General features: G+C 31.0%; 1 protein-coding gene across 3 annotated transcripts; it reads left to right on the forward strand.

The window, feature by feature from the left end:
- Positions 1–1,739: 1,739 nt before the first annotated feature.
- On the forward strand, positions 1,740–8,698 carry LOC148228477 (uncharacterized). Of its 3 annotated transcripts, XM_088199019.1 has the most exons (3): positions 1,740–2,981; positions 3,154–3,697; positions 4,815–8,698. In XM_088199019.1, the coding sequence occupies exon 3, from the start codon at positions 5,594–5,596 to the stop codon at positions 8,246–8,248; it is 2,655 nt and encodes an 884-aa protein (XP_088055145.1). In that variant the 5' UTR covers positions 1,740–2,981; positions 3,154–3,697; positions 4,815–5,593; the 3' UTR covers positions 8,249–8,698. The 3 variants fall into 3 exon arrangements, with proteins under 3 accessions (XP_088055145.1, XP_088055144.1, XP_088055143.1); XM_088199018.1 differs by having other exon boundaries at positions 1,740–3,697; XM_088199017.1 differs by lacking the exon at positions 3,154–3,697 and having other exon boundaries at positions 1,740–1,928; positions 5,636–8,698.
- Positions 8,699–13,480: the final 4,782 nt, after the last annotated feature.

The raw sequence follows: 13,480 nt of genomic DNA on the forward strand, positions 1-13,480 counted from the left end.
TTGAATTTAATTTATGATTGCGAAGCAAAGATGAACGGAATTCATTGATGAAAAATAATTATAGACATTTCCTTGCATCTTCTAATATATTCATTAATATCTTCATAGTTCAATAAGATTATACATAAAATCATCGCAGTGAAGAGACATACTCTGAATTTGATAATTGATTTTATAACACGCAACTATAATACATCAAAAATTGTAATGCCTTCAGTACATAAAAATTATAGCAATTATTATTGAATTTTAGTTATCATAGATCATTCTGCCTATCCTAAAATCATTGTATTGACAAAAATACTTTTGTCAATATATTGAAGATAGAAAAATATCAATAGATTTTCTTAAGAACTCTTTTCTCACCCACCGTATTCTTCAGACATTCCTCCGAACGTCTATCATCTATTTAGAACCCAATAACAGTTTTTAAGTGTTGAAAATATTTTACAAAGACGGATATATAAAACGACATTGAAAACGACACAAAAATACTCTGTTTTTGAATCAGATATAAAAAATTGATTAACATGTGGATAAGAATTATATAATAAAAGGAGAATATATAAATTAGTTTAAGTATTACACGCTTTAATTTTTAACTCATTTAACCCGTACCTTAAAAAACGCAAATACTTATGAGACAACCTGATATACAAATATAAAAAATCTTTTTCAAAACTTATGAAATACAATAGTGATGTTTATGATTTTGAATGTGAATAATAATGAAAAATTGCAAAACTATATTTCACAATGTGTGATATATATGAAAAAGTATTCAAAACAAAATTTATTATTTTTCTATGTATGCAAACTCAGCAATACACTTTGAATGCAATAAATGTTAAAATGCATTTCAAGCTTAATGTTTAAAACTAAAAAGCATATTGCTGTTTGAATTTTTATTTGTATCAAACTAAGTTAAAAAATGTAAGTAAATTGTAAATTCGATAGTAAACGAGTCGTTATTATGGGTGATGAAAGATATTTTAGAATATTATAAATTATTAGTGTAGGTACATACATATAGCGATTTTTTTTATCGTGTTTACTATAATGTTTATAAATATATTAATTAAAAATAATTATTATCAATAAAGTTTTTTAATAATTGTTCTCATATTTTGTATTTTACGCCTTCCAAATAAAATATTTTTTTTTGGCTTCCTTATCCAGTCCAAACGTATGTTTTTGGAATGTTTCTGGAAACGATTCAAAGAGGCGTGAGATCATATTTGTTGAAGATCGTCACAATGTTTCAAATTTTCTGATTGACAAGGTATGCAAAATAAAAATAGCTAAGACCTTTGGTTCTAAATAGAGTTAAAGCGTAAAAATACACATAGCTCCATATATAATAAAATATGTTGAAGTGATATTGCGGATTAAGAAAGATCAAGAATAATAATGAAAAATAAAATTTTACTTCGGTCATATGATGTGTCATTCATAAATAATAACTTGTAAATAGATAAGTAAAAAAATACAAGAAGGAATAAATTATGACTAGAGGTGGTTTGGCAAAATAAAATGAATTGTTCGGAATTACCCGATTAATTGTGAACGACTTAAGACAAAATTACTAAGTCTTAAAAAAATATTTGACGATTTATTAAAATTTGCAGTAAAGCACCCATTAATTTTTATTTAATTTTTTTCAAATACTTTAGTCGAATTATTTTTGTAACCAGTTTCGTTTGTCGTAGTAAGCGTCGTTATAACCAAAACGTCGCATCACTAGCACCGGCTGCCGGCGAGCGTTCGGTCGTGTTTTGGCGGGAGGCTGCGTCGTTATTTGGAAAATGGAGGCGGAAAACAGCGACAGTATCACTATGGTGGACGTTCTGGAGCAACAGGCGGCCCTCGAGGAAGACGCTCACGCCGTTCTCGGCGGTTCGGACGACAAGGAGTGTACTTACCAGAAGGTAACGCGACTGACGTATAACTTTCATACCTGCTGCTTTGTTAGGCGACCATTTTTTAAATCTAAATGCGTTATGGTTGCGTCTCGAAGTTGCTACGTCACATCACTAGTAATGTAAGCAAATTGCCAATAGGAGTGAAAGGTTACAATTTGAGTGAATCATCAAAACTGTTCCCATGTGATCAGTATATAGGGCTGATAAAAAGCACAAGAAGCACAATAGATAACAAGTAGGGTTGAAAAATTACCAACCAAGACTGAAAAAGTACAAAACTAAACATAAAATAATCCCAATGCCTTTGAACATTGAAGAAATGTGTTTTTATTTAGCTTTAAGAACATATCCCCTGTTACAGACTAACCGTTTGTCATACTATTTATAATTATTATAGAATAAGAACAATATAACACTACTATATAAAAGCTGGTTATTATATTTTTTTACCCAATTTATTTAGGAAAAAACGTTTTATAAGGATATAAATATATAGTTTTCAATAGTTCACCAATGAATGGTCATTAGGTTTTTTATGTATCGGTAAGTTATTTCTTGTTTATATGATTTTCTTAATTAAATATTGTCATGGTATATGTGCCTAACATACGTATGTCACTATTAACACTAATTTACAGCGATTTTGACTCATATTTGAGTAATTTATTATGTAAATGAAGTCGAAAATCAAGAAAGTTGAACAGTTATTGAGATATTTTTCAAAAAGTGTTTTTACTTAATTACAAATATCTCCAGTTCTATTTTAGTATTATAAAGCAAAGTATTTTAGATAAAATTAAAGCTAATTGAATTTCATTTAATTATCCATACAAAACTTTCCAATCAAATTATCGGTGTAGACACTATTTATGAATTTATCAACAATTTTAGATCATTTTTAGCAATATTTAAGAAAAATTTTGCTTGCGCTGTGAATTATACGGGGAGATATTTGCAATTAGCACATTGAATACCATGTGCATAAATTTGTGCATTTCACAAATTTTGTGTTGCATCCGTAATTTCAACTTCATATAACAAAATCACATGTCCAACTGCGTATATACCGCAACGCAGCGGTTTCAAACCTGTATGCTATTACGCCTACTTGAAAAAAAAATTTTCCGCGCCTCCCTATCCTTTATTTTTTAATAGATATAACAATATAAAGACGTTTTAAATAATGAAAACTTGACTTGCTTAACCCTTCAGGCTCGTATGCCTAAAACAGATTTTCAGTCCCAGGGACGTCATGTTTTTTTTTAATGGAGATAAAGATAAAATTCATATTAATATTTGAGGTTTTTCAAAAAATTGTCTACTTCATGGCGCTCTTGTTCTTCAACATCAGTTTCACTCGATGTACAATATCTAAATCTGAATCGCGATCCTTTGATGATTCTAATAGTGGTCTTTTCGAATAAAATGCCATTTTGAAGATGCCATACATATGTATAAAAATCCGAAAAAAAAATAATACTTAAAATACCCTAATAAACATCATTCTTTATGGGACTTGAATGTGTCAAAAACTGAAATCCTTTGTGTATGCCGACAATTTGGGGTCGTAGTTTTGAAAAAAACGATAAATTGAACATTTTTTCGAATAAAATTTTTTTTACATCTAAAGCTTGAATCCATTTTTTATAGTCTTCAAGTTATTTTAACGAAACTATTGTTCTTATAAGTAGATGATAAAACAGGACACTATTTTCTTCCCTCCATATGTGTGGGATTTTTGATGGGCGTGCGGTGCACATTATACGTCCCTGTAGGTCAGGGTTTCCCAAACTTTTTGAGCGACGGAACACTTGGCAAATCCGAAAATTTTGGCGGAACACTTAGCTTATTTTTTAGGTTGGGTAATTCATAATAGTATAAATAAAAATAAAAAATGTTATTAAAGAAATATCATTAATTAATAAACATAAAAATACAAAAAAATAAAACTCCTAATGACTCTGATGATTTTGGGTTGTTAAATTAATATATCAGGCACAATATTATCATATCTGTCGTGGCGTCAAGTCTATTTCTGTATTTTGTTTTTATTTCAATATATTTAGAAAATCCCACTTCACATAAATACGTCGTGGAAAACGGAAGTAAACAAACCAGAGCTTGTTTTGACACATTGGGGAACTCTTCAGTCAGACTCGCTCATAAATCATTTAACGGCTGATCTTTATATTTTTGTTTCAAATCAGAGTCATTAATTAAATCAATTAAATTCTCATAATCCCTTGCGCTTAAGCCCACTGGTTTAACTGTCACGGAAAATGGATTCCGAACCCAGGAATCGTCCTTACTAGTTTTCGGAAAATATTCCGAAAGAGTAATTTTCAAGTTATTTAGGTGTTATAAAAATACTTGTGAAACTTCTTTATCAACTTGAAAATTCAATTCATTAAAACATTGATCCAAGACAGGAAAACAATCAAAATTATTAGACTCAACTGATAAAATCCAAAATTGTATTTTTTTATCAAAAAATTCAATTTTATCTCTCATATTAAAAATTGTAATTGTAAACTTTTTCCTTATAATGATAAGTTAACACCATTGCACTTTGTAAAAATATCCGCCAGATATGCAAGATGTATCAACCAGGAAGGATTTGTTAAAAATTTGATAAAATGATGTTACAAATTATTTTGTGCCCTGAAGAAGACTAATAATTCATTTCGAAGTTCATAATCTTAATTGTGCTTTTCCTCTGGATAGCCATCTCACTTCAGTATGTACAATTTTTATGTATTAGCAAGACTAACAATTTTTTTAATTTACTCTAAATTTTGTGTGAAAGATCTATTTTGGCTCCGCGGAACACCTATTTTGGATCCGCGGAACACCAGTGTTCCGCGGAACATAGTTTGGGAAACCATGCTGTAGGTGGTTTTGATCCGCGTGCGGTGCACGTCATACATGCCTGAAGGGCTAAGAGAATAATAACAAGGTTTTGCTATAACATACAGCCATCTCCACGAAAAATTACGCACTCACATAATACTAATAAAATCAACATTATATTGCATCTTTCACATTTTTTCCACAAACTTTTGCTATAAATATGTGCATTTCAAAAAAACTAGAAAAGGGTCATCCACTGTCCGAAAAATATTTTGAGTAAGGGATCGAATACAAGTAGATTAGAAAAGAGTAGCTTTAGCTTCCGTCCTCCAGGGGGCCGCTATTTAAGGAAGGGATGCCAGGCGGGTCCAATTTGATCGACTGATTCTCTTTTTATTCGTTAAATTACACCGTATTTATAGTTAAACTTATCAATGATATTATTCATACCTTATCATACTTGTGTCACACATACATTCCTTTATGTGTCACACGAGTATGATAAATCAATATGAATTTGAGATATATATAAACAAAAAATTTAACTGCAGCATTTTGGATCAACGCTAAAACTTAATGGATTACACGTGCCTTAACCCTTTGAACTCCTATGTGGAGGTGGACTTGACATCAGTTGTTTTACCAGCAATTCTAGTGTTGAGGTGGGCTCGACATTTTTTTCGACAAAAAATCGTGATTAATGTAACAAAATAACCAATGTAACGAGTTCCAAAATGTTTGCACGGAGTCAAGCTAGAAAACTAAATAAGGATCTTAGACCCATTGAACTCAAAAATAATTTCCCATCATATCTTTAAGTTATGTATATTCAAATTTTAATATTACTCTATCAATTGTTTAAGGGTTACGTGAAGCGACAAGCTTTATACGCTTGTCTGACGTGCTGTCCCGAAACGCGCGCTGGACTTTGTCTGGCCTGCTCCCTGTCTTGCCACGAGAACCATGAACTAGTGGAGCTCTATACTAAGAGAAACTTTCGCTGCGACTGTGGAGGACCATCTTTTCCGAACAAACCTTGCGCTTTCGGCGGCGTACGCACCGAGCCCAACGTTGACAACAAATACAACCAAAATTTTTCAGGCCTCTATTGCAAATGTTCGAGACCATACCCCGATCCAGAGTCGCCAGACGAAGACGAGATGATTCAATGTATCGTATGTGAAGATTGGTTGCACTCGCGCCACTTGAACGCGAGAGTCCCGCCACACGATCGTTACTCGGAAATGATCTGCGAAGATTGCGTCAATGTCAAATCACTCCTGAAAAATTATTTGGCATATAAAGTACCAGACGACGGTTCTTTAGATGCGACTTTCGAAGCTACCGTTAATTCTTCCGGTTTCGAGACGACGATGGATACTTCTATGCTTGACGCCACTGTTATTTCAGTCACTGATATTAATGACTCAAAAATTGATAAAACAAGTCCAGTGAACGATGAAAAATCAACTGAAGCTCCATCTGAAGATATTATTAGCAAAAAAATGGATGATACACAGCCAATTATTGTTGAAAAATTAATTCAACTTCCATCTGAAGATAATGATATCAAAGACGAAAAAATTGACGAGTCAAACCCAACAAATGGTGAAAAATTGACTGAGCATCCATCGGAAGATGTTGATATTAATAACCCAAAAATAAAAGAGTCAAACCCAACAAACGAAGAAAAATTAGCTGAACCTTTATCTGAAGATGTTGATGTTAATAACCCAAAAAATGATGAGTCAAAACTAATAAATGATGAAAAATTACCTGAACCTTTATCTGAAGTTACTGATATTAATAATGAAAAAACTAATTCAGTAAATGATGAAAAAATAATTGAATCTCCTTCTGAAGATAAAATGGAAGTAGAAACTGAGGATGCAGCGATTGAAGCAGATGTAGATAAACCTAATTTAGAGAATGAACTTTCATTGACAAATGATGTACCCACATTGGAAAGTGAAGTTTCCCCAATGGAAACGGATGATGTAAAAAACATAATCGATGACTTACTGGCTAAGGCTGACGATGTTGTTGAAACTTTTGATGAAAAAATGCCAAAACCGGATACTGAGGTTTCTGATCTTAATAAAGATACCAACTCCACAACTTTGGAGAACAATGAAATGCCAATGGTAGGCACTGAAGAATTGAATATGGAAACAAATATTTCAACCGAAGCTGCTCCTTCAGATGATGTAATCATGGCTGAATTATCTACAGATGATATTAAAGATGCGAAAGATAACATTCCATTAAACGATCCTACACCTGAAAATAATGATACAGTTGTAAGTGAAGAAAAAACTGAGGCAGCAGTAGAAACTGAAGGGATAGCAGAAAAAAATGAAACTAAAACTGAAAATGAAATTACATCTGAAGCATTAATTGAAAATGAAATTAAATCTGAAGATGGGGTAGAAAATAAATCTGAAGATTTGGCAGATAATAATGATACGAAATCTGAAGCATTAATCGACAACGAAACAAGAGTTCAAGAACTTGCTGAAAGTAATGATACTAAAGCTGATGAAGCATTAGTGGAAAATGAAACTAAAGTTCAAGAACCAGCCGAAAATAATGAAACAAAATCTGATGTATTCGTTGAAAATGAAACAAAAGCTGAAGATAAAGAAACTAAATCTGAAGGTGAATCAAAAACTGAAGAAATATCTGAAAATAATGGAACAAATACTGAAGATATAACTGAGAATAATAAAACAAAAGCTGAAGAAATATCTGAATATAATGGAACACATACTGAAGATATTGCTGAGAATAATAAAACAAAAGCTGAAGAAATATCTGAAAATAATGAAACAAAACCCGAAGCATTGGTCGAAAATGAAATTAAATCGGAGATCGCAATAAAATCTGAAGCATTAGTAGAAAACAAAGCGAATAATGGACCTAAATCTGAAAAATTGTCAAAAGATAAACCCCAGTCTGAAGAATTGCTTAAAAATGGCGAAAACACTAAAAAAAGAAAAATTGATTCAGATAATGGCGAAGCTGATGAATGTGTAATAAAAAAATCTAAAATTGAAGATGTATGCACAAGACCAAATGAAGAGTCGCAAGCTAATCATAAAGGCGCTGTCTTCTGGCCTTTCGATTGGAGAACAAAGCTTTGTTCCTGTCCAAAATGTACAAATTTATATAGACAGCAGGAGTTGTCGTTTTTGCTAGACAATGAGGATACAGTGGACGCTTACGAGAATTTAGGAAAAATGAAAACAGTATCGTCTTCGTCTCAGTACGATAAAGGATTAGAGGCCCTGTCTTCTTTGGACAGAATACAGCAAATTAACGCCATTACAGAATATAATAAAATGAAGGAAAAGCTGATGGAGTTTTTGAAGACATTCCAAGACAAATCCGAAGTCGTTCGGGAGGAAGACATCAAAGGTTTCTTTGCGGGAATGAAGCCGAAGAGGGAACCAGACGGCGTTTATTTCTGCCGTTAAATTATGTTATGCTTTTTTTTTTATCATTTTTGGTATATTATTTTGTAGAAGTATGCTATGTTTATTAAGAAAAATTCAGCCTCACATAATTTAATTTTAATGGTCCATTTTCATGTTTTATTAATTAGTTTTGTTTATAATTAAGTAAAGCTTGAGTAAAACTGTATTCCATTTCTTTAATTATTTTTCAACATCTAATCATAAGAAAATACTATAATATGTATGGGTTGAAGGTTAAAATTCTTGAGGATTGAACATAAACAAAAAAATACTGAAAAGAGAATTTTTCTTCTTAAGAATAATTAATATAAGAAGTACTATTTGCATATTTATATAAACTTTCTAAATGTTTAAAATTATATTCTGATTTTTTTTCATTTATATTTATTGTAGTGTATTTTCAATTGATATGTATATCTAAAATATAATAAAATGTCATATGTATGTGTATATTCTGTATTTTTATTCAATTATTTATAATAATAATTTATTTTACATCCTATTATTTGCCTGATTTTAATGTACAATTAAATTAGGATTCGCTAGCGTAGCTATATTCTAACCAACATAGTTAAAACCAGGGCTGTGGAGTCGTTTAAAAAAAACACGACTCCGATTCCGATATTTACCAATAACACGACTCGACTCCGACTCCAACTCCGACTCAAAAAAGTTTAATTTTATCAGGTATTTTTGGTGTTCTTTTACACGTTTTATATTCATACGCTATACACATTCATCATTACGCAATTAAAATTTCATAAATTTCATAATTTAAAAAAATGCATTTTATATAAAAAATGTTCGGGGTCGCTCATTTTTCACGACTCCAACTCCGGCCAAAACACCACGACTTCACAGCTCTGGTTAAAACTTTAATTTTTAACCAATTAAGTAGCTTATAAAAATCTGGAATCGACTAATCAGCATAGTTAATGAAATAAAATATATACACAAAAGACATCACATACACAAAATTTGAGAAATACAAATATGCTGTTTTATGTTTTTTTTGTAAATGTTTCTTTAAAATACAGATAAATACATATTTTAAAATTAAGTACAAGTTACTGGTTTATACCCATTTTATCGTTTACAAGATAAAATAATAGACAAGAATAAATCATCGTAAGTATGACACTTAGCGAGTTAATTAAATACAGATATTAAGTATTTTCTGGATCATCCTTAACTTCTGTATTGCAATTTGCTGTACAAGACTCGTTAAGGGAGTCATACAAACTAATAGATTTGCGTCCTCCGCATTTATTAAGAATCTCAGGGACCTTTAACGCAGGACAATAAAACACCAGCTGTGATGCAAAAAACGGGATCTATAGTGCTGACAAAACATTAAAGAATGTGCACTTTTAAAATACAACTGTTATATTCAATTCTAAAACACGTACCACAAAGTATCGTTTCTAAGGAAGTAAGTTACGGACTACCATCGCCAAATTTATACAATCTCAAATGAAATGTACCTACTAGCTCCATAAAATATAATACTATCATGGGATATATATATCAGTTTCGCCCTAAATCATCTGAATTGGCCAAGAAATTGTAGTAGAATAGGAATGTTGATCTCCTCCCCTGGCCCGGCTCAGACGTTGGGATTTTTGCTCCGCATTAAGGTTTAAATGCCGTAAATTTGTTGTATTGTATGAAGTTAAAAAATAATTAGAAGTACAAAAGAAATGTATGTTTTATAACACATAATAGTTTGTAATTAATTATATAGATGTCGCAGATTCCCAGACTTTTAGTTTACACGGGATCCAAGCAAGATCCTTGACGTACAACACTTGTAACTTAAATCTTGATTAATTATTTTTATTTTCTGAGGTTTTATTATGAAATTACTTTTATCATAGGCTTTACCACCACTGATGCACAAGTTGCCGAATTATAATATTATCTTGGTGACTTGGTGAAATCAATTAATGTCAAACTATAATAAAATCACATCTAAAAATTCTTTCTATAGCACATATAAGTTATTTTAATAGAATAAATCATATTAAATATGATCAATCCTTGGACAAATCTATTTTAGTTGTTGTGATTTTTACAGGGCTGTGGAGTCGTTAAAAAAAAACACGACTCCGACTCCGATTCCGATATTTACCAACAACACGACTCCACTCCGACTCCGATTTCAACTCTGACTTAAAAAAGTTTAATTTATCTGGTATTTTTGGTGTTCTTCTACACGTTTAATATTCATACGCTATACACATTCATTATTACACAATTAAAAATTCATAAATTTCATAATTTAAAAAAATGGTCGGAGTCGCTCATTTTTCACGACTCCGACTCCGACTCCGGCCAAAACACCACGACTCCACGACTCCAACTCCGACTCCGACTCCACAGCCCTGGATTTTTATGTGCATCTTAAAATTGTAGGTTCTAGAAATTTGCAATTGATAATGTTGTATTTTAGTGTGAACATATAGGTACATATGCTGCGATTTTTCTTAATGTAAGAATCTGAACACATGTTTCTGGGAAAAGCTAGTAAGTAAAGACTAACATAATATTGAAGCAAATTTTGCCATTGGTTGTTAAAAAGTGGATTTCATGTTGATTTTATGTTCGAATAAGCTTATATTGTAAAAGCTTTTATTGCCTTTGATGGTTACATTATATGAAGTATATAATAAATGTAAAAACTAATCAAAATTGTGATTGTTCTTATATTAAACTACGATACTATTTTTAGTTACGATTTTTTTGTTACAACATCTCGTCATCTGGGAGGATGCTGATGTGATGATCATTGACACTGTTTAAGTGCTTATAATGTTATCGCTATTGTCGATCGACAATTGAAAGGGAAAAAAATGTACACAAAAGCCACATGTCTTCGTTTGAGACGACCGACAGCCACATTGTATTCTCTGCACGCAATCATCGAAACTATCTTGGTAATTGTTGTTTATTGAATAAAAAAAATATTTATCGACCTTCGAAAATATAGCGAAAAGGGCACAAATTTGTATGAGCGGAGATATAAATTTTTGCCAGTCGGATGCTTAATATTCGGACACTCCCATATTGTTTCATCATAATATTGAACAGATTGCCCCTAAATCGCTTGTAAGATTGAATGGTTATTGTTTGTTAATCGCTTGATTCTACAAAGGATGAATACATATTAATTTTTACTTGTTGTAAACTAACAAAAAAACAATGCATGATAACCATTCAGTTATCATGCCCTGATTTTGTAATTTTACAAAAGGTAGAAAATGGTTAAGTGTTAACATTTTGGTCAATCAAATTCCTCTCTATACATATATTGTTTTTCTTACACATTGTTTTGACATTGAATTTTAAAATTAAAGTAATGCATTGATTCTGCAATTGTGTTTGAAAGTGTTGCGTTTGGCAAATTTTTGGGCATCTGGGCAATTTTTACATTACGACATATACTCAATGCGTGTAACTTGATTCTAAAAATATTTAAAACGACTTAGAACAAATTATTCTCTCAAATAATTATCATTTTCGTTAAAAAGTTTCATCATATGATGCAATTACAATGTTCTTATAGATTCTATATTATAGAATATCAAACAGAGTTGAAGTTTAACTTTTTTTACTTATCACATTATTATTTCTTTATTGAATACAAATATTATATTCTCTACAAGCTAAAATAGCTCGTATCATTGTGTGAGATAATCAAGTTTAACGAAAATATCTTGGCTGAGCTTTATATCCAATATGCCAACGACTTTATAAATGCGAACCACCGATACATTTTTAATAATACATAGTCTATCATAAATGAATTGAGAAGGCTAAGAAATTACAATTTGTATACATTACTTCTCAAAAGTAATCCATCAAGTGATCACAATTAGTGACAATGTTGGCACAACAGTAACTCTCAACACCTCCGAGTTCTGTCGAGAATAATAAAGTTATATGGCTCATTGTGAGACACCCGTGTATCTGTCTGATAATTATTCGTTCTTTTTACACACTGAGAACGTAGATTTGCATATACATAATGAGATGTACACTGGGTGCTTTTTCAGGGCCTGGTACTACAATGAGACCTTCCTTTGTACTAACTGTCATTTCAAGTGCAAACAATTCGCATCTTATATCAACCGATAGCGGATGTTAATTGGATACAATGAGTGCTTTAATTTCGAAGAATAAAAGTGCGTATTGTGAAGCCTCGATAGTCAAGGTTTAGGATATGAAATTGAGATGATCAAGAACCAATAAAAAACTACTTTAAACGAAGGTTATAAATAACAACCCCCTGGGATATTGAAATATTGCACAAACAATAAATTATTTTTTGACACTTGTACTTACATATAATGTGCAAGATTTTTTAATTAGATAGTAAAATTACCATTTAATTATGAATACGTTCAAAAACGCATATAATTAGATAAATATAAATCATAGTATAAACAAGGAAGATTCATAAAAGTAAAAACGCTTCGATTTAATCTGATGAGAATTGTTAAAAATTGAGCTATTACATTATTACACGAAATTGCTAAGAATTAACTCAGTGGGCAGTCCGACGTTTTGTTCATTAATAGCTATTATTTTTTTTGCCATTTTCATCAAATTTATACTTCCTCTTCCTATTTGTTTTCAGTTTTGCTTCTGGGTTGAATTCAATAATACCGCACGAACAATGGTCATTCGACTTAAAACATTTTTTAACACATGTGAGATCTCACTCGCAGTTGTAGAGACAATTATTGTTGTTTATTTAAGAACAATTCTTCTTCGTTTAAGATTACATCGAAAGCATAATTGAAATTCGGAAAAAAGATGAATTGAATGTTAGATTGTTTTTTAACGTACATGTGCGGATGCTGTACAAAGATATAAACGTATGCTTGTATTTTTATCTTGTTTCTTCAATATAAGTAATATTAGAGAATTGCGTTGATAGGATAATTTATTACATTGACTAAGGAAAGCCATATATTAATTATTTTAGTAATATATAATATTTTTTATGTATAAGCATATTATTTATACTTTTTTAGAGCTAGGATTATATATGAGAAATTAAAGTAGACAATAAATCATAACCAAATCGCATCAATACAATAATGACCGGACAGAATTATCAGATTATTATCATAATACTGTTCATTTTTACATGGGAGATACGCTTGGCTATTGCAATTTTATTTCATTATTTAATGATTTGAATGCCGTTTTTTTAATACATTATTT

Source organism: Plectrocnemia conspersa, unplaced genomic scaffold (genome assembly GCF_051122295.1).
Source record: "Plectrocnemia conspersa isolate PC_06_02 unplaced genomic scaffold, ASM5112229v1 ptg000012l, whole genome shotgun sequence".
Taxonomy (NCBI): Eukaryota; Metazoa; Arthropoda; class Insecta; order Trichoptera; family Polycentropodidae; genus Plectrocnemia; species Plectrocnemia conspersa.